Below are 20,360 nucleotides of genomic sequence, written 5' to 3'. Positions count from 1 at the left end.
GTGCGAAATGTAAGTGCTAAATGGATGTTAGAGCCATTGGGATTTCAGGCTATTAAAGCATTGCCTGGAGTAGTCCAAGGAGTAATGGCTAGTATTGTTCCCATGTTCTTCTGAACCAATGCATCATTTGTTGTTATTAAAAAGAACTGACTTGTTCGGCTTCTGGGAACCAAGATGGTGGAGTAAAAAGGTAGCTGCTCTCACCCTCCCCTATCAACCTCTGAAAACCCAGAAAATACCACCCCAGGAAAAAACCCTGGAACAACTGAACTAGAAGAAAGACGGGGAGCAGCAGTACAGCAGCCCAGCAAACAGGTCTCCCAGTGTTACAGGAAAAGACACAAAATCCTATTACAGCAGAGGGAAAGAAGGGGGGAGGGTGAGCATTGTTTGAACCTTATTCTCATTAGATTTGGCTCAAGAAGGGAATAACATAATCAGTTAGGTATAAAAATCTAACTTGCCCCACAGGCAGTAGGAGGGAAAAGGGGAAAAAAAAAAGGGAGGGGTCACAGAAGGGAGGAAAGAAGCAGTAAGGGTAAAGGGGAAGAAAAGGGAAAGGGATAATAGAAGGGAGGAGGGACTGAAGGAGGCGGTGGTCAAAAGCAAAAACACTAGTTGGGGGGAAGGAGAAAGAAAAGCATAGACAGGGGGAAAAAAGGATGGAGAAAAAGACACAGATAGTAATCATAACTGTGAATGTGAATGGGATGAACTCACCCATAAAACACAAACAAGATAGCAGAATGGATTAAAAACCGTAATCCTACAATATATTGTTTACAGGAAACACATTTGAAAAAGAGTGATATACACAGGGTAAAAGTAAAAGGCTGGAGCAAAATATATTATGCTTCAGCTGAAGTAAAAAAAGCAGGGGTAGTCATCCTGATCTCAGACAAAGCGAAGCAAAACCAGATCTAATCAAAAGAGATAAGGAAGGAAACTACATCCTGCTAAAAGGCACCATAGACAATGAAGTAATATCATTACTAAACATATATGCACCAAATGGTATGGCATCCAAATTCTCAGAGGAGAAGTTCAGGGAGTTACAGGAAGAAATAGACAACAAAACTATACTAGTGGGGGACCTCAACCTCCCCCTCTCTGTACTAGCTAAATCTAACCACAAAATAAGCAAGAAAGAAGTTGAGGAGGTGAACAGGACATTAGAAAAGTTAGGTATGATAGACCTCTGGAGAAAACTGAATGGGGATAGAAAGGAATATACTTTTTTCTCGGCAGTATATGGCATATACACAAAAACTGACCATGTACTAGGGCATAAAAACCTCACAATCCAATGCAAAAAGGCAGAAATATTAAATGCATCCTTTTCAGATCATGATGCAATAAAAATTATATGTAATAAAGGGCCATGGAAAGACAGACTAAAAAATAATTGGAAACTAAATAATCTAATCCTAAAAAGTGATTGGGTCAAACAACAAATCATAGAAACAATCAATAATTTCATTCAAGAGAATGACAATAATGAGACAACATGCCAATAAAACAGATAAACCTTTGGTTAATTTAATTTAAAAAAAGAAAGGAGAAAACCAAATTCCTAGTATCAAGAATGAAAAGGGTGAAGCTACCACCAAGGAAGAGGAAATTAAAACAATAATTAGGAATTATTTTGCCCAAATATATGCCAACAAATTCGACAATCTTAGTGAAATGGATACATATTTACAAAAATATAAATTGACCAGATTAACACAGAAGAGGAAGTAAAATACTTAAATAACCCCATCTCAGAAAAAGAAATTGAACAAGCCATTGATGAACTCCCTAGGAAAAAATCTCCAGGGCCAGATGGATTTACATGTGAATTCTATCAAACATTTAAAGAACAATTAATTCCAATACTATATAGACTATCTAGGAAAACAGGTGAAGAAGGAGTCTTACCAAATTCTTTTTATGATACAAATATGGTGTTGATACCTAAACCAGGAAGAGTCAAAATAGAGAAAGAAAATTATAGACCAATTTCTCTAATGAATATAGATGCAAAAATTTTAAACAAAATACTAGCAAATAGATTGCAGCAACTTATCACAAGAATAATACACTATGACCAGGTAGGATTTATACCAGGAATGCAGGGTTGGTTCAATATTAGGAAAACTATCAGCATCATTGAGCATATCAACACCAAAACCAACAGAAACCACATGATCATCTCAATAGATGCAGAAAAAGCTTTTGAAAAATACAACACCCATTCCTATTAAAAACACTAGAAAGCATAGGTATAAATGGAGTCTTCCTTAAAATAATAAATAGCATCTATCTAAAACCTTCAGCAAGCATTATATGTAATGGGGACAGGCTAGAAGCATTTCCAATAAGATCGGGGTGAAACAAGGATGTCCATTATCACCACTGTTATTCAATATTGTACTGGAAACTTAGCTTTAGCAATAAGAGAAGAAAAAGAAATTGAAGGCATTAGAATAGGCAAAGAAGAAACAAAGCTATCACTCTTTGCAGATGACATGATGATATACTTAGAGAATCAAGTAAAAAACTACTTGAAATAATAAACAACTTTAGCAAAGTTGCAGGCTATAAAATAAACCCACATAAATCATCAGCATTTCTATATATTACCAACAAAGCCCAACAGCAAGAGATAGAAAGAGAAATCCCATTTAAACTTACTGTAGACATTATAAAATATTTAGGAGTCTACCTCCCGAAACAAACCCAGGAACTCTATGAACACAATTACAAAACACTTTTCACACAAATAAAATCAGATCTAAATAATTGGAAAAACATCAGTTGCTCATGGGTAGGCCGAGCTAATATAATAAAAATGACAATCCTACCTAAGCTAATTTACTTATTCAGTGCCATACCAATCAAACTACCAAAAATTATTTTATAGAGTTAGAAAAAATAATAATAAGATTCATTTGGAAAACAAAAGGTCCAGAATATCAAAGGAACTAATGAAAAGAAATGCAGGGGAAGGTGGCCTAGCAATTCCAGATCTTAAATTGTATTATAAAGCAGCAATCATCAAAACTGCTTGGTACTGGCTAAGAAATAGAGGGAGTGATCAGTGGAATAGGTTAAATATGCAAGACACAGTAGTCAATGACTATAGTAATCTATTATTTGATAAACCCAAAGACCCAGCTTCTGGGATAAGAACCCACTCTTTGAAAAAAACTGCTGGGAAAACTGGAAAAGAGTATGGCAGAAACTAGGCATAGACCCAAATCTCACACCATATACCAAAATAAAGTCAAAATGGGTTCATGACTTAGATATAAAGGCTGATACTGTAAGTAAACTGGGAGAACAAGGAATAGTTTACCTATAAGATCTATGGAGAAGAGAAGAATTTATGACCAAGCAGGAGATAGAGAACATCATGAAAAGCAAAATGGATAATTTTAATTACATTAAATTGAAAAGTTTTTGCACAAACAAAGCCAATGCAACTAAGATTAGAAGGAAGGTAGAAAATTGGGAAAGAATTTTTACAACCAGTCTCTCTGATAAAGGCCTCATTTCTAAAATATATAGAGAATTAAGACAAATTTATAAGAATACAAGCCATTCCCCAATTGATAAATGGTCAAAGGATATGAACAGACAGTTCTCAGATGAAGAAATTAAAGCCATCTATAGTCATATGAAAAAATGCTCTAAATCGTTATTGATTAGAGAAATGCAAATCAAAACAACTCTGAGGTACCACATCACACCTATCAGATTGGCCAACATGATAAAACAGGAAAATGATAAATGTTGGAGAAGATGTGGGAAAATTGGAGCACTAATGCATTGTTGGTGGAGTTGTGAAATGATCCAACCATTTTGGAGAGCAATTTGGAACTATGCCCAAAGGGCTATAAAATGTGCATACCCTTTGATCCAGCAATAGCACTTCTAGGGCTATATCCCAAAGAGATCATACAAATGGGAAAAGGACCCACATGTACAAAAATATTCATAGCAGCTCTTTTTGTGGTGGCAAAGAATTGGAAATTGAGAGGATGCCCATCAATTGGGGAATGGCTGAGCAAGTTGTGGTATATGAATGTAATGGAATACTATTGTGCTATAAGAAATGATGAGCAGTCAGACTTCAGAAAAACCTGGAAAGACTTGTATGGTCTGATGCTGAGTGAAGTGAGCAGAACCAAGAGAATGTTGTACATAATAACAGCAACGTTGTGAGATGACTAATATTGACAAACTTAACCCTTCCCAGCATTACAAGGATCTAAGACATCTCCAGAGGCCATGTGATGGAAAATGCTATCCATATCCAAAGAAAGAACTATGGAAGTTGAATCGCTATCATTTTTTTTCTCTCCTGTTGAGTTTTGTTTCCTCTTTCTGATGGTTCCTCCTACTGGTTTCAATTTTTACTTACAACTTCACTAATGTGAAAATATGTTTAATAGGAATGAATGTAAGTGTAAAGCCTATATCAGACTGTGTGCTGTCTTGGGGAGGGTGGGGGGGAGGAAGTGGGAGAAAAATTTTAAACTCAAAAGCATATGGAAGTGATTGTTGATAAATCAAAATAAATTAATAAAATTAAAAAAAAAAGAAGTGACTCTTCTTTAAAAATAATTATTTTGATTTAGTTGCAAAAAAGTAGAAGCAACATAAATATCCACCAATAGAAGAATGGTTAAATAAATTGTGGTACATTCATGTAATGGAATACCATAATGTAATTAAGACCAATAAGAATGAAAAATTTTTAAAAATCTGGTAAGTCTCTAGTGGAATAGGACAAAACCAAAAAACCAACTCAAAAAGAGTAAACACTAACTATGACCTGACTGAAGAAAAAGAAATGACAAAGAATGTACAAAGAATCCTGGTAGAATCTTAAAGCACCAAGTTGTTATACTTTGTATATTGAAATTAATTTAGTTATTAGGCAAGTTTAGTTAAATTACTGTTCAATGTTAAATTTATAAAAACAATTTTAAAAATTAGTTGAAGGGACAGCTAGGTATCACAGTGGCTCAGCACCAGCCCTGGAGTCAGGAGGACCTGAATTCAAATATGGCCTAAGACACATAATACTCACTAGCTGTGTGACTCTGGGCAAGTCAATTAACCACAATTGCCTCACCAAAAAAAAAAAAAATTAGTTGACACTAATTTTATTACACTAATTGTTTTTTTTTAAAACAACTCTAAATAATGAAGGTCACAGTTTCATGTTCAATACTTTTAATTTTTTTCCTTGTGTATTTCAATTTGAATTTCCTTCTATTTTTTGTTGATAATTTCTGTTTAGAATAAAGGAAAACATTATAAACTTTACACTCAACAAATAGAAACAAAAGAGGAACAAAACCACATAAAGCTATTTACGTTTTTTAAGAAGAAAAGAACATGTGCTTTAGCAAAACCATCAGAACAATCTTTTCTCAATATCCCTTTGATACTTCTTCTGTTCGCTCATACACTTGTGTTGTCAGAATGAGGAAAAGGTTTTTCATGCCTTGTTGGAGTGGGTCTCCTAAACAAAGATATCACTTAGTTGAGGGATCATAAATGTCTGAAGATTTTCTCTCTTTTTTTTTCTGGAATAGCTTGACCAGAAGAAGAAACCAAAGAAGAAAAAGAAACCACTGGAGACCAGAAAGCAAAGAAATAAGGTGCATCAGAAAAACAGGTTTATCCAGGAGTTGAAGTTAACAGAAGATGGCCAAGTAAGAAAAATGTAGACTGGGCCCTTCCTTCTAGCCATCTAGTTTCAGTTACAAGGAAAGAGTAGGCAGGGGGACTACGGGGAAGTCCAGTTGAGAATCCTGTCCCAGTCCTTCCCCAGCTAACTGCACCAACAAAGACTTGAGGAAGCTTTCCCTTGGACAAGAGCCCAGATTCTCTCTCCTGGTTGAGTTCAGCTCTCTCACTCCCAAAGGAAGAGTTCCTTCACTTTGGAGTGCCTGGTATACTTATTCCTCACATAGATGCTTTCTCCAATTTCTGTGTTTTGCTATCAACTTGGATAAAGGGGTTTCCTTGCATTTTAAAAAAAAACAAACCAGAATCAATCCTGGAATCAGAACTCATCTGAGGACTTCTGGGGATGATTTTATTGGGCCTTAGAAGCCCTTTCATGGCTAGGAGATTCTCCTGGTACCTCTGAATCAGATTTCAGCCAGAGCCCCTTGACACCTCCTTCACCTCTGCCTGCACTGGGCCCAGGGTGTGGCAAGTTCGCCTTTGGCTCCAGGCTAGGTCCCCAGGGACACTGCTCTGATAAAGGCTGGGGCTGAGGAACATGGTCCTTCCTTCCACAGGCTCAGACCCTCTAAGGCTTATTGCAGCCTTTTTTCATCTCACTTTTCAATGACCAAAATTGCAAAGGTTCAAATATCAGAGATAGGAATTTGTGTGTGTGTGTTTTAGGTGAATTAAAAACATGCTCTTTCCAATCAATTGTACTAGGAAAAAGCAGAATTTACCACCATGCTGAAAAAACAGCCCATCTTCTTCAAAGATCCAGAGGCCCAAGTGAAAAATGAGAACTCAAAGTTTAATGAGGCGAGATTTGGGCTAAAACATTTCTCCACGAGACCAGCAGCCCCGAAACATGTTCAGCTTGAAAGCTCCCTGGCAAGTAGAATTCCCATTTCTCTGGGGATTTAAGGCTTACAAAGTGCTTTCCTCACCAAACTCTAGCAAAGAGGGTGGCTGAGCGTCAACAGCTCCTTTCACATAGGAAAAGGCCCAGGCTCCGACTCGGGAAGGAAGTTAGCCAGTGAGGGAAGGGCAGAGCTGAGATAGGCCCAAACACTAGACTGGGAAGACTGCCAGGAAACTAATTTATTATGGAAACAAAAGTATGGGCAACCAGAGATGGATCAGTCAGACACTGGGACTTCGTTCAAATGCTGTTCTTGGGAATCTGTGGCATGGCATTAGTTTACAATTAATAGCTACCTTTTTTTTTAAAGAAACTTATTGATAGATTTTACTTTTACATCATCTTCATATATGTGTGTGTGTGTTTCCTCCCCCCCATTAGCCCTCCCTTGTAATAAAGAAGGGAAAAAAAAACATTCAGCAAAACTAATCAACACAACAGTGAAGTCTGACAGTATGGACAGCGCTCAGCACCCATAGTTCCATTCCCTCCACTTCCAATAAAGGAAGGAGGTACATTTTGTCATCTCTTCTCCAGGGCCAGGTATAGCTAACTCTTTATACTTCTGTTATAACTAACCCTTCTTGGGTAGGATCCAAGATGAATAATCTTTTGCTGAATTCTACTCTCTATCCAACATAACAAGGTTCTGGTCTACTCTAAGAATCCAAGCTACCTTCTACAAAGGGACCCAGACAGGCCTGCTGGCCCCACATACACCACCTGGAGCACCTCTCATCTGATCTCGTATTTTTGTGTCTCACCCTCTTGATGATATAATACATCACAGAGGATTGATCTGCATTTTAAATGGCACATCTGTATTTTCAAACTAATCACACTTGATTAAATGGAACATATAATTTATTTTTATTTTTACATACCATTTTTTGATGGAAGAAACAAAGATAGCCCCCTCAAGTAACCAAAATTGCCCATCATATCTCTGATTATGAATAAAGATAAGTCACAGTTACCTCTCCCTAAAGAGCAGATAAGCCAAAATTCATTTACATTTGGTTTTTTCATGAAATTTGGGAATGGGGGCCAGGCATATGTTCCAAATTATGTTACAACCAAGTTGATTTGCACTCTTTAAGCACTTACCAACTGATGAAAACAGCTTCCCAACATGCTCCAGGGCGGCAGGAAGCCAACCAGCCTAAAGTGAAAAAAGGAGGCAACAGATAACTCCCAATAGTTGATATTGATGACATATGCTTTCTCATTGGGTCTTGACAAGGACTTTGTTAAGTAGGTTCGATAGGTACATTGTCACTATTGCCCTGATCAACTGGAACTCACAGTGTTTAAGTAAGTAGCCTGCGGTTGTCCCCCATTCAGTGTCAGAGAGGCAAAATGAGGCCCAGGTCTCTTCTGCCTCACACCCTAACTTTCCATGCTGTCCATAACATAGCCCAGCGGGAATGGCCCTTTCCACACACACATCAACAACAGCCATTCTCTGATTTCTCATCCTGCTGCAGAGGTGAGCCTGGGTTTCCAAAGGCTAAGTCAGCCAAGCACAAGCCTTGGTAAGTCCCGCCATGCTGCAGAGGCTCTGGTTAGAGCAGCAAGGATGGAGTGGACCATGCCTGGACCATGGCCGATGCAAAGACCAGCCTTCCTAAGTATGGGGAGGCACATCACCAGAAAGAGGATGAGGAGGGAACAGATTTTGGGGGGCCATAGCAACCCATGAGGATGGTTTATAAAGAGACAGAGGGGTTCTGGTCTGTCATTGGAGAGATTCTTGAAGTATTGTCCAAAATTAGGCTATGAAGAGGTGAGCATGATATAGCAGGGAGAATTCTGGGCTCAGAGCCAGCAGGGACCTGGGTTTGCATCCTGCTGCTGACATTTAGTAGCTATCGGAAGTCACTTAACATCTCTCAACCTCAGTTTCTTCATCTGTAAAATGAGGAATTACATGCTTATAGAAATGACCTTTGAGGTCATCTAGTCTGGCCTCCTTATTTTACATTTGATGAAACTAAAGAAAAGTTAAGGGTCTTGTCAATGAGTGCTAGGATTTTAACCCAAGTCCTCTGACTCCAAATAGAGCCCTCCTTCCACCACACCACACGGCCTCCTACAGGAGCATAAAACCTGCAGCGCCTCCCTGCAGGGCTGCTGGGAAGGTCAGAAGGCGTGAGGCCCAGTGAATGAAGCACATTCTGTGAATGGCAGCCACACTCCAATGCTCTGAGGAGCTACAGAATGGGTCCCTGCTGTGGCAAAAATGGTGTCTTCATCTAACTGGTTTTTCCTGGCATTCTTAGTTACCATGATAGCCTAAGAGATATTTGGGCCTTATTATTAGAAGCTTTAAGGGGAGCTCAGTTGAAAAGATAAGGGTTCACCTCTTTCTTTCCACAGGTGAATTCTTCCTCTTCTCTTCCTTTTCAAGACAGTCTGTGTTTAAATACCATTGCCTCAGGCCTGGCTTCCCTCCTCCTTGTGAATGAGATCCTACCCAGGGCTTTCCATTTATCTATGGAAGGGTTCAGTGGACAACCCTCCATGTGCCTTTTGTCCGGGAATCATAAGGCTTAAGACATGTTAAAAAGTAGATTCAATAGTAGATACTTGAAAAAAATACAAAAGCTTCCCAGCCCTAGCTGTAACATTAGAAGTTGCTACATTTATTTGAGTTTAATGGAGCAGCCATCAATTAAGAACCTACGAATTGTGAGAGACTGTACTAGGCTCTGGAGATCCAGAGACAGACACAGGCTTGGCTCAGCGAATTCACAATCTAACAAGGAGACAAAGGAGAGCAAGGGATCTTGGGAAAGAGAAGTTCAGTCACTGCAAAAGAGAAATCTGGGAGGGAAAGTTCACTTTCAATTAGGGAGAAAGTGGCACCTGAGTTGAACCTGTAAGACAGGGAGGGACTTCAGTGAAAAGTGAATTAAATTTTCAATATTTTGTTTATACAGAGCAAGAAGCCGGGTTTTAAAATTCCAGACCCTTGGAGAAAGGGCCCAACCAGCAATCATGAGGTAACTTCAGGTATGAAGCAAACCAGGTCTAAGGGCAGATACCCTGCAAACAAGACACATCAAGTCTTCTCTCTGTCCCAGACTTCCTTTCACATACACATATATCCTCGGGACTCGACTGCTCTGCATTACAAATGACACCCTGTGGGTGCTTCCCTGGGAGATATATTGGTTTGGTTGTAGATGCATTATGTAACCTGGGAGGAATTATGCTTCTGCATTACAGTGGACTCATTCTGTATTGACCATGCACTTGGTTAACACTTTTTTTAATCCACCTGTATATTTCCCAGGATTATATCTTATGGATTATTTTCCATCAAACTAAATGTGACCATGATGCACATAAAAATTTCCTTCTTGGGAACTGAAATGCATTTTCACTGAACTCCAATAGAAGTCTACCTTGCTTTATGTAATAAAATTTTCCCTAAAAATAGTGTGTAAATCAAAGTTTTGTATAACAAGCCATATGTATTTAGAAAATATGCTACTTCAAGAATCCCGAGATGAATCCTCCTGTCTAGTTAATTACCCCCTTCCTGAGTTCCTCTTTTTCATAGATCAGGTTATCCTGTACAGGTTTGCTTAAAGCAAGGTAGACCTCTAGATAGAGTAAGCAACTCATGTACTATTCAGTTTTTTAACCTTGCTTCTGTTATGCTGGAAAATCATGTAATTGCTTTTATGATTCAATTAAAATTCTATGTTCCACTTACTCATTCTCTAACCTAGTAGCTGTCTTTGGCTTGTTAACACCATAAATTTGCAATTTTCTATTTATTTAAACTGGTATTTTTATCTATCGCATAATAGTCCTATTGAAAAGATTAAACTATTTTCATTTGGGCATATCTTCTCAAGTATTCCAAGTACAATCATACATAGTTACAATGCCACCAAAATCAGGGTAAGAAATTATCACTGACCTATGCAGGTTCCTCCAAGTTTAGTTTGCCTTCCTTTCCTACCACATCTGTTGAGCATTATATAATTTTTTGCCTCATACTTCTTGCTCAGTCTCTGTCTCTGTCTGTCTCTCTCCCCCTTTCCCTCTCCTCCCCTACTGCTGACTGGTTGGCTAGTGGTTAGAGGTGGGTGGCCGTCCGACTACTGGAAGAGACCTTCAGCTCTTGACACAGAAGGTGGAGAGCCCCGACCACTGCCACAGGGAGAACAGTAGCTTGCGAGACTTCTTGCTCCCTGATTCTACCAGGCCTAAGGAACTTTGTTTTAGATCAGTTTGTCAAAATGGAAAAGAAACTGGGCTAGACTTGCTGAAGGATCATTGGATGGCCACGCCAAGCCACACCACCTTTTAGGGAAGATGCCATCTGTTTCTCTTTTCTTTAAAAAGGAAAAAAAAAATTGGCTTCTTGGTGATGAGGCAAAAGGAGTCAAAAGAGAATGTGCTCTAGAAAGGGGTGCCCTCTAAGACTGTCATCTCTTTCTTCATATTTTATATTTTGGCCACAGGAAAGAGTTACTATTATTTTTTTAATCTTATTCAATGGCATTCAGATCGAAATGGTCACAGGACAAGTAACTATCAACTGTTATTCTTTGATGCTTACTGATTAGTGAGTAGACTATAGTGAAGGTGGATAAAATGATTGATTTTCCTAATTCAATAAAAGTATTGGGAGATAAACTCATCTTCTGTAGGCTCACTGAAAGATCTTAGAGACCACTCTAGTAGTCCCCAAGATACCAGAGATATGTACTTCATCCTGTTCCAACATGCATTTGCTTTCTCCGATTAGATCTTTATACTTTGAGAACTTATCATTCCACATTGTTTGGAGACTGAGTACTTGGTATGGTAACATCCATTAAAAATATTATTCTTAATTTTTATGGGTCAACATTATGTCTGGGCAAATACGAGAAACAGTTTTGCTAGTAATGATGCTCTAATATGGTTCCTTGGTTGAATTCTTAAAGGGAATTTGTCATCTGTTAGTTTATGAAAGCTAGTGAGCTTCTGATGTCTAGCCGCTAAAACACGTCTTTCTAGACATTCAGTAGCTGCTAAAACGTTTGCAGCCTGTAGTAATATACTACATAGTTTTTATTGTTTTTTCTGAGATTTCTCATAACAAATAACTGTGGTTTTTTATCATTATTATTATTGGTCCAAAAAATCTTCGTTGTTGTTGTTGTTGAGGGCAGCTAGGTGGAACAGTGGAGAGGGTGCTAGATGATCCCCCAGGTTACTTCGAGTTCTAAATTCTGTAATTCTATCCATCTTAACCTTCATCAAGCCAGTCTTACCCCTATTCTTGATTAAAATGCTCTTCTCTGCTTTAGAGAAACAGCTAGGGGGCTCCACAGTGCATAGAATTCAGGGCCTACAAGTCAGGAAGATCAGTTCAAATTTGGCCTCAGACACTTGCTAGTTGTGTGACCCTGGACAAGTCACTTAACTCATTTTCCTCATCTATAAAATGAGCTGGAGAAGGAAATGGCAAACCAATCCAGAATCTTTGCCAAGAAAGCCCCAAATGGGGTCACAGAGAGTCAGACTGCCTGAAAAACAACATTTGAGTAATAATCATTACTGTTACTATTATATTATTAGTCCAGAAATCTTCTAGTTTACCCAAATAGGAGCTGAAAAAAAAAATCTCTCATTAACTCTACCAGATCAGTCAGGATAAATTAGCTGCTTCTAGCTGTGGAAAGCAGCCTGGAAATATTTGGACTTCTAAGAGCCTGAAAATTAAGAATAAACTAAAGATAAGAGCCTTCAGTTCCATTTTAAGGATTCAGTAAAGAAGAAGGGAAGGGAATAAACATTTATATAGCCAGATTCTGTGCCAAGCACTTTTAACAAATATTTTCTCATTTGATCCTCACAACTCTATGAGGTATGTGCTATTATTATCCCCATTTTACAGCTGAAGAGACTGAATCAAACAGAGGTTAGGTGACTTGCTCAGGGTCACACAGCTAGTGACTGAAGCTATATTTGAACTCAGATCTTCCTTACTGCAGGCCCAACACTCTATTCACTATGGCACCCCCTACCTGCCTCTACAGCAGAGAAGACTAGGCTAATCAAATCTAGGGATAAGACCCTGGCTAGAGTGAAAGTTAAGATGGCTAGAATCATGGAATTTACAGCTAGGAGGTATCCTAGGGGGAATCAAGTCTAAGGCATTTTAACGTGGGATCCGTGCACTTGTTTTCTTCCTGTTTTGAAAACTGTATTTCAATATAATTGGGTTCCTTTGTAGTTCTATGTATTTTATTTTATGAGTTTACAAACACAATTTTGAAAAAAGTCCACAGGCTTCACCAGATTGCCACAGGGATCCATGCCCCAGCTCTGATCTCATCCCCTCCTTTATTGATGAGAAAACCAAGGCCCAGAGAAGTTAAAGAACTTCTCCAAGTTCACAGAGGACCAAATTGCACCTCAGGCTTTGTCTCCATTCAGGAACAACACGCACTCATAAGCGAATAAAGGTGCTCAATTGTATCCTTATGTCTTCTTCCAGGTAGATCATCATTAAATCTCATACTTAATAATATTGTTTTAAGTTCACTTTTAATAAAGAGTTGTTATATTTTTTAGAAAGGGCTGGAAAATTCTTGCCTCTATTCTGAATCTCAGGGAAACACCAAGAGCAGAAGCCTCACTGTTTGGGCCACATGGCCCTACCACTGCCACCTGAGCCCCAATATTCTGTTCTTACGAACAGAAAAGTTGGCCTGGAGACCTAAATATATATGTGTGTGTGTACATGTGTGTGTGCAAAGTGATGAAAGAAAATGTAATAATAACAAAAGAAAACCTTTTTGACTGGAACTTTAGATTTAATGATCCTATTTAGATATATTCTTAGAGGGAACAAAGGTTTTGTCTTTTTTTTTTCCAATTAGGAGTCTGCCTATCATAAAAAAGGTTTTAAATCATGGAGTACTGCTAGCTATCTCTCTACTCTGTAATGCCCAGGTTACAATGCTTTTAACTGTCTGCTCAGAAAGTTGGAGTTGTGACGATAGAAACATACCACGTGAGAAGCTCTTGTGTTGCAGCGGGAGAATTTCCCCGGCTTCTCTCCTTCCACTAGGTTATGGTTTTCTTAGCTCAGAGGACACACGTTTCCAGTGCACAAAAGGTTGGCCTTGTGTGAGAGATGCCTCTTAGAGCAAAACCAACTTGGCCGTTCTTTGAACTACAAAGACCAACTCGATGTTCCGGGCTTTGTTCCAGATCAGCAGTAGATAGTACAGGTGACATTTCTGTTTGTTTCTTAGCAGCATATCCGTGGAAGGAAAAGATGTACAGTTACCAAAACTGTCTGTTAATGCAGCAGGACATCACCCATCATCAGCCTTTACTCACCATGTCAGCACCTTCAAAAGGAAGCAAGACTCCTATAGCAATTAAGCAGTACCCACCTCCACTCTTTCTGAAGATGAGCCAAGAGAGTTGTCACAAACAGACGGCTTTTCATAGTCTGATTCAGCAAGGTAATTATTTCATTTATTATCACACGAGAGAGCATGTGGTGCAGTGGACCAATCTTTGGCCTCAGGACCTCTGTGACATATGCTAGTTGTGTGACCAAGGGTAAGTTACTTCACCTCTCCACTGCCTTGGGCAACTCTCTCAGATTCTAAATAACACGAGTGGTCAATCAGGAACAGTTGCAAGTATTTAAGCATCCTCACACACCAGGAGTCCTCTCTCCCAGGACTGGATACCCCAAAGTGACAAGGACTGGGAGAAACAAGATGCCCATGCACATACAGGACGAATGCTGAGTCATCAGTTAAGGAACAATGAGATTCTCTTCTTTAGATGTCATTCTGCAGGCCTTGACCCTTGACAGGCAGCAGAGGTGTAAGGGACTGATGGACTAGCCGTTGGAACTGGGACTCAGGAAGACCAGGGTTCTCCTTCTACTGCTTCTCTTAAGTAGTTGTGTAACCATGGACAAGTTGCTTCTGCTCTCTGACTCTCAGTAGGACAAGACGACCTTTAAGGATCTCTCCAGCTCTAAAGCTAAGCTTCTAAAACCCCTTGGCTCTCTTTGGCCTGCCTAAACTGTAAGGCTCAGCTCTGGCCCTAACTGGCTATGTGGCCTCACCACATTAGGTGCCAGTTGCCTTGTTTGTCAAATGAGACTGTTGGACTAGGTCAGTGTTGCTCAAAATAATTCAGTCACATAACATTTTTTGGTTTGAACTGTATTGACTGTACTTGTAAATATTGGGGGGAAGGGTATAGGTTACCCATGACAGACAGACCCTTGTGTATTTTGAGAAATGGAATATTCTTAACCAAGTCACTGGCTGTTTTTTGTTTGTTTTTTCTTTTTTAGGCAATTGGGGTTAAGTGACTTGCCCAGGGTCACACAGCTAGTAAATGTCGAGTATTTGGTCTGAGGCCGGATTTGAACTCAGGTCCTCCTGACTTCAGGGCCAGTGCTCTATTCACTGCGCCACCTAGCTGCCCCCACAGGCTGTTTTTTGAAAACAAGGGCATTTCTGGCCAGTGTCTCTAAAAGAAAAGGGATTCATTTACAACTTAGGCTATGCTTTGGCCTACAGATCCTACCTAATGAGCACTTTGTTTCTGCTGGGGGGGAAATCCTTTCTAAATGAGGTTTTCGGGGAGTGTGCCAGGAAAGAAAGCAGTAAACATACAGGCTCTGTCACTGCCTCATCTTGTCAGAAGTCCCTCCCATTTATCAAGAGGGAAAGAGAGAGTGGATAGAGGACCAGCCCTCTAGTCAGGAGGATCTGAGTTCAAATCTGGCCTTAGACATATAACACTCACTAGCTGTGTGACTCTGGGCAAGTCACTTAACCCCAATTGCCTCACAAAAAAAAAAAAGAGGAGGAGAAGAGAGGGCAAAGGGTTGGGTTAAAGTGAGAAGCAGAGGTGAAGCATAACCTCCCACAACACAGGTCTCCCTCTCTGCAGAGTGAACCTGAAATAAAGGTAGAAACAGTGTTGGCTGTTTGGAGGGCAAGAGAAAGTAAAGAGCAGCTAATCTCCTTGACTTCCTCCCTACAGCTCTCCTCTCATATTCCCTCCCCAACAAAAGTCAACTTCTGTATCTGCTTCGGCTATCACCTTTACTGCTCAGGACATCAGCCTGGTCCAGCCCCACTCACTTTCCTCGAGCTTCTTTTTCCTTCTTACCTCTCTTCTCCCAGGTAGCCAGTCTTGAACAGTGGGCCAACCAGGCCCCAGCCTCTTCCTCCTCTGCCTCTTTTGAGTAGCCCCTAATTGCATAGTTAGTATTTTAGAAGGGAAATGTGACCAGCACCAGCTGTCAGTTTGGAAAACATTAGGCTAGCCCAAGGCTGGGGGACCAGCAGCCTCGAGGCCACATATGGCACTCCAGATCAAGTAAGGCCCTCTGACTGACCCCAGGGGAAGTCTGACCTCGAGTTGGAAGGCTGCCCAGCCCTGGGCTAGATAGATGTCTAAAAGAGTTAAGGTCTTTTATGACTCTTAAGAGCCTGGGATTCTGTGGCAATATTGGGCCCCTCAGAACCTGTATTCTCCAGTAGCTGTCATGCAGAGACTCCTATAGCACTCCGTTCTTGAGATCAAACACACAAAATGAGATAGACAAACCCACACAGAACAATTAGAGTCCAGGCTGATGCGGTGCTTGACACTGAGTCTGTCTTCTTTCCTCTTAGCTCTTCAAAAGTTCAACTCTTGGTTCTTAAGGAAAACAAGGTCCTTTCTGAGTAAACTCCCAAGTTCGGGCCAAAATTATTTTCTCCACAGCCATTTGGCCTGGCTGCATCTTAATCCCTGGCTTCTCTGACCAGAAATCTCCTTCCCAGACCCACAAATTAGATCATGTTCAGTCAGTTTGTGTTGGCTAAATCATCTTCTAGTTCCCTTGGCTAGAAATTCTTACAAAATTTCTTTTTCTCCAGCTTATTATTTTAGTCACCTCTTGGTTTGGTTCATACCTAATGCCCTGAATCATCTCAGCCCCAGGCTACAGCGTTGCTGTCTCCTACAGGTTGATGATTCTCAAGTATCCTTACTTTTACATATAAGCACATGTAACTCATCTACGATGAAAGGAAGTATTATTTTGACATTTCACATCACATACAATTGGGAGAGAGGCTACACACATGGAAATATTTACTGTTAAGTGCTAAGCCCTGGGTTTTAATTCCACCTCTGTTTTCTTTCTCACTGTGTGACCAAAGACAAGTCACTTCACTTTTCTGAATCTGTTTCATCTCTAAAATGAGGGGTTGAACCAGATCTCTAAGGTTCCTTCTAGTTCTAAACCCAACGATGACTATGGTTCGTCGCAGGGAGGAGATAGTTTCCAAGGAATCCTGGAGAAGATAACTAAGTAAAGGTATTATACCAGTTTAAAAGCTTCTTTCTCCTCCCCCTCCGACCCTGTAATATTTCAGTGCCTAGTAGTGCTAAGGGTATTTATGTCAGAGGTACACTGACATTCTTCACTAGGGCCCATGCCTCACTGAATCAGGCACCCATTGGAAGGTGCCAGTTTGTCAGTTCTCCCTACAAATACAGGAAATAAAATGGTTCCATGATGCCAAATGATTAATGTGCTCAATTCTCCCCTCCATATACTAAGGTGGAACATGTAGTTGTATGAGCCCAGCTGCTAATCTTCAGACTGAACAAATACTTTATAATGTAAAAAGTAACCAGAGCCTAGAGTCCTGGAATGACATTCACTGCAACCTCCCTAAGGAGGGCAACTATTTCTTAATGATTGTTTTATTCCTTTTCCCCTAATTCCCCCAACCAGTGCCTAGCATACCACTTTGCATACTGCATATTATTTTAAATTTATATATATATATATATTTATTTGATTTCTATATAATTTAATTTTTATATTTATAATATATATGCATATATATATATATATATATATATATATATATTTTTTTACTTTTTGGTGAGGCAGTAGGGGTTAAGTGACTTGCCCAGGGTCATACAGCTAGTCAAGTGTCTGAGGCCAAATTTGAACTCAGATCCTCCTGACTCCAAGGCAAAAGCTTTATCCACTGCTCCACCTAGCTGCCCCCTATGTAAAGCAGCATGCTAGGCACTGGTTGCCTAATACATACCATATGCAAATAATAAATGAATAATAAGTAAATAATAAATGGTTATTTAGTATTGAATATCTACTATATGTCTAACACTGTATAACAAGTGCTGTGGCAAGGAGTAAATGTCTTTTAGAATGGTGCTAAAAGGATAGGTCTAAGGACAAACAACCTATTATGACGTTCATCACTGGAAGAATCATAATTTCTCATCCATTACAAGTATAGTGCAAAGGATCCAGGAGCACATAGTGCACTGTATTTTATAGAAGAGTTTTGGTTCGTTTCTCCATGTTAATCAAGTCTGTCTCCTCTCTTCAACTCCATCCAGGCAAGTGGACACCATCAAAAAGTTCATCTACTGTAACATCCAGGTACTGAAGAGATATGTGAGATGACTCAACTTGCATGCCACAGTAGTAGTAATTACTGCCCATGGATAACCCAAATAATTCTACTTCATTCCATTTAACAAACATTTATTGTGTCTACCATGCATGTGACCCTGTGCTAGCTAGCTCCCAGAAAGCTAGTGATTTAACTTCTAGTCAGGTGAAAAAATATTCCAGATATTGCTCTTGATCTTAGCAGTGGCTACTAGCCCAAATTTGTACGGGACTAACACCAATGACATAGTGGAAAGAACGCCATGGCAGGAGACAAAGGCTCTTGTCACCACTGTACCACAAAGCAGCTATGTTAACTAGCTCTTAGCATCCTTATCTATAAGAGGAGAAGAGTATCTGCCCTACCTACCTGGTTAGGAGGATCAATTTTGATGATGTACGTGAAAGTGTTTTTAAAAATAATATAGAAGAAAAGAATTACCACCATTATTTAACAATATCCTTTTATTTTATGAGATTGTAAATTACATGTGTTAATATACTGGGTACTAATTACTGTCTCTGCTGGTTAATAATCATTATACTGGATTGCAACCCACAGCATCCAAGCCTCGAGATTTTCCTGCATCATCCAGTAATGCAAATATCATCCGTGTGAGACAGTGAAAACCACAGTAGGCACCATCTGAGCTGAGCTTGTGATGCTGAACATGTGATGCTAACCAGAGGCTTAACAAAGATGACAGGAAACTGAACGGTGGATCAGGAAAATATATATGTGTGACAGGAGAGAGACAGTACTTGCAGTGTCAGGCATCATTACTATGTTAGAATACTTCTTGTCACAAATAGACAGGAGGTAAAAATGAAGCCAGAAATCTCAATGAGGCAAATTAAACTACTGGCAGTTGAGTAAAATGTTTAAAAAAATTCTGTCCTGCGGGTGGTGGGTTGTGGGGGAAGAGTCACTATTTTCTGTATGACAGCCAATAAATTACAGTTATTTTGTGATGACTTTGTTTCCAGATTCTTTAGAACCTGTGTTCAAAAGGCTTCTCCCTATCCTGGGACTTGCTACACAAATTCACTCAACTCCAGAATCAAAAATCCAAGAGTCTGGGATTTGAGAACAGTTACTGTCACTCTCCAAAGCCTTGTATACGTATGGAAGTAGTTTGCTTGAGCTAACTGTATGGTCCCATACAAACCATCGAAGGTGTATACCATAAGCAGAAAGGCAGCAGTGAGACTAATCTTGGGGTCATCTGTCCCTTGTTGCAAATTTGGGCTCCTTGACCAATGTAGTCAGTGTTGAACAAATCACTTTCCCTCGAGGTGCTTCAGTTTTCTCAACAGTAAACGGGAATAAGAATCTTTGCTCTTTGTGCCCCTCTGCATAGTCTATACCAAGTGGACCCATAACATTTGTTTCCAGTGGGAGACCAGTCCTATAGAAGTTCCCTTTTATTTTTTTTAATTTGCTGTAGGAAGCCTTTGTCTTTCAGTAACAGAGATGGAAAACCGGGCTCATGGAGCACCTGGGTCCTGGAGTTTAAGAATATAACAACAAAGTGAGTGTTAACTTCCATTGGTTCTGTGGTAATGACTTTATTCCAGAAGCTCTTTCTTATTTGGAATGTCTAAATATTAGTGTATTCAGCATGGCACTAATATTTCAATCATCTTAAACCCATATCCTTTAATATGTTCAAGTATTAAACTGAAATGTCATATGCTTCAAAATCCTTGACAATTTTAAGAAAATTAAAATAATCCTATATTGTTATATGAATTATTAGAGAAAATGGTATTTGGGCCCGCCCTCCCTCCCTCCCAGACCCCCAGGGTCTTTGTCATATCTGAAATTTTCCTCCAAGAAGTTTTTTTTCCATAGCTACCAGTCAATTTGACCTTAGGTACCTTTCTCATTTAAAGTAACCCAACGCAGCACCAAAGGCCTTGGGCTTTTGTTGTGTCAGGTAGCAAAAACTAACAGTTCATGAGGTTCCTCTATTATCTTCATGAGTTCTATACTTTCACTGCCGTCAATTTAAAAGGCATGGTCACCTCCCCTTCCCCCATCTAGCTGGGCAGTGCTGCCCCAAACCCCAGTGTTCTAGCTATGGGAAAATAAACTATCTCAGTATGACTTGAACCCTAATCCCAACCCTCTCTTCTTACAGCGCTCCTTGCTACTTCCACTAAAAGGGTTACACCACAGGCTTGGGACAGCAGACATTTTTTATATCCAGATGACTGCCTTAG

General features: G+C 39.7%; 1 protein-coding gene across 3 annotated transcripts in view; it reads left to right on the top strand.

Moving 5' to 3' along the window:
* Positions 1-19,077, top strand: part of AGBL2 (AGBL carboxypeptidase 2) — a 71,870-nt gene extending 52,793 nt beyond the window's left edge. For 2 of the 3 annotated variants that reach the window (XM_078148670.1, XM_078148669.1), the window contains exons 15-20: positions 5,592-5,711; positions 6,454-6,621; positions 9,595-9,667; positions 13,924-14,139; positions 18,080-18,122; positions 18,697-19,077. In XM_078148670.1, the coding sequence (XP_078004796.1) occupies positions 5,592-5,711; positions 6,454-6,621; positions 9,595-9,667; positions 13,924-14,139; positions 18,080-18,122; positions 18,697-18,733 (657 nt within the window). In that variant the 3' untranslated portion in view covers positions 18,734-19,077. The remainder of the gene's footprint in view (positions 1-5,591; positions 5,712-6,453; positions 6,622-9,594; positions 9,668-13,923; positions 14,140-18,079; positions 18,123-18,696) is intronic. The other variant, XM_078148671.1, reaches the window with a different exon arrangement.
* The last annotated feature ends 1,283 nt before the right edge of the window (positions 19,078-20,360 follow it).

This window comes from Phascolarctos cinereus, unplaced genomic scaffold (assembly GCF_003287225.1).
Source record: "Phascolarctos cinereus isolate Bilbo 61053 unplaced genomic scaffold, phaCin_HiC Scaffold_9;HRSCAF=440, whole genome shotgun sequence".
In the NCBI taxonomy this organism is placed as follows: domain Eukaryota; kingdom Metazoa; phylum Chordata; class Mammalia; order Diprotodontia; family Phascolarctidae; genus Phascolarctos; species Phascolarctos cinereus.
This window is presented reverse-complemented; position numbering and strand designations above follow the sequence as displayed.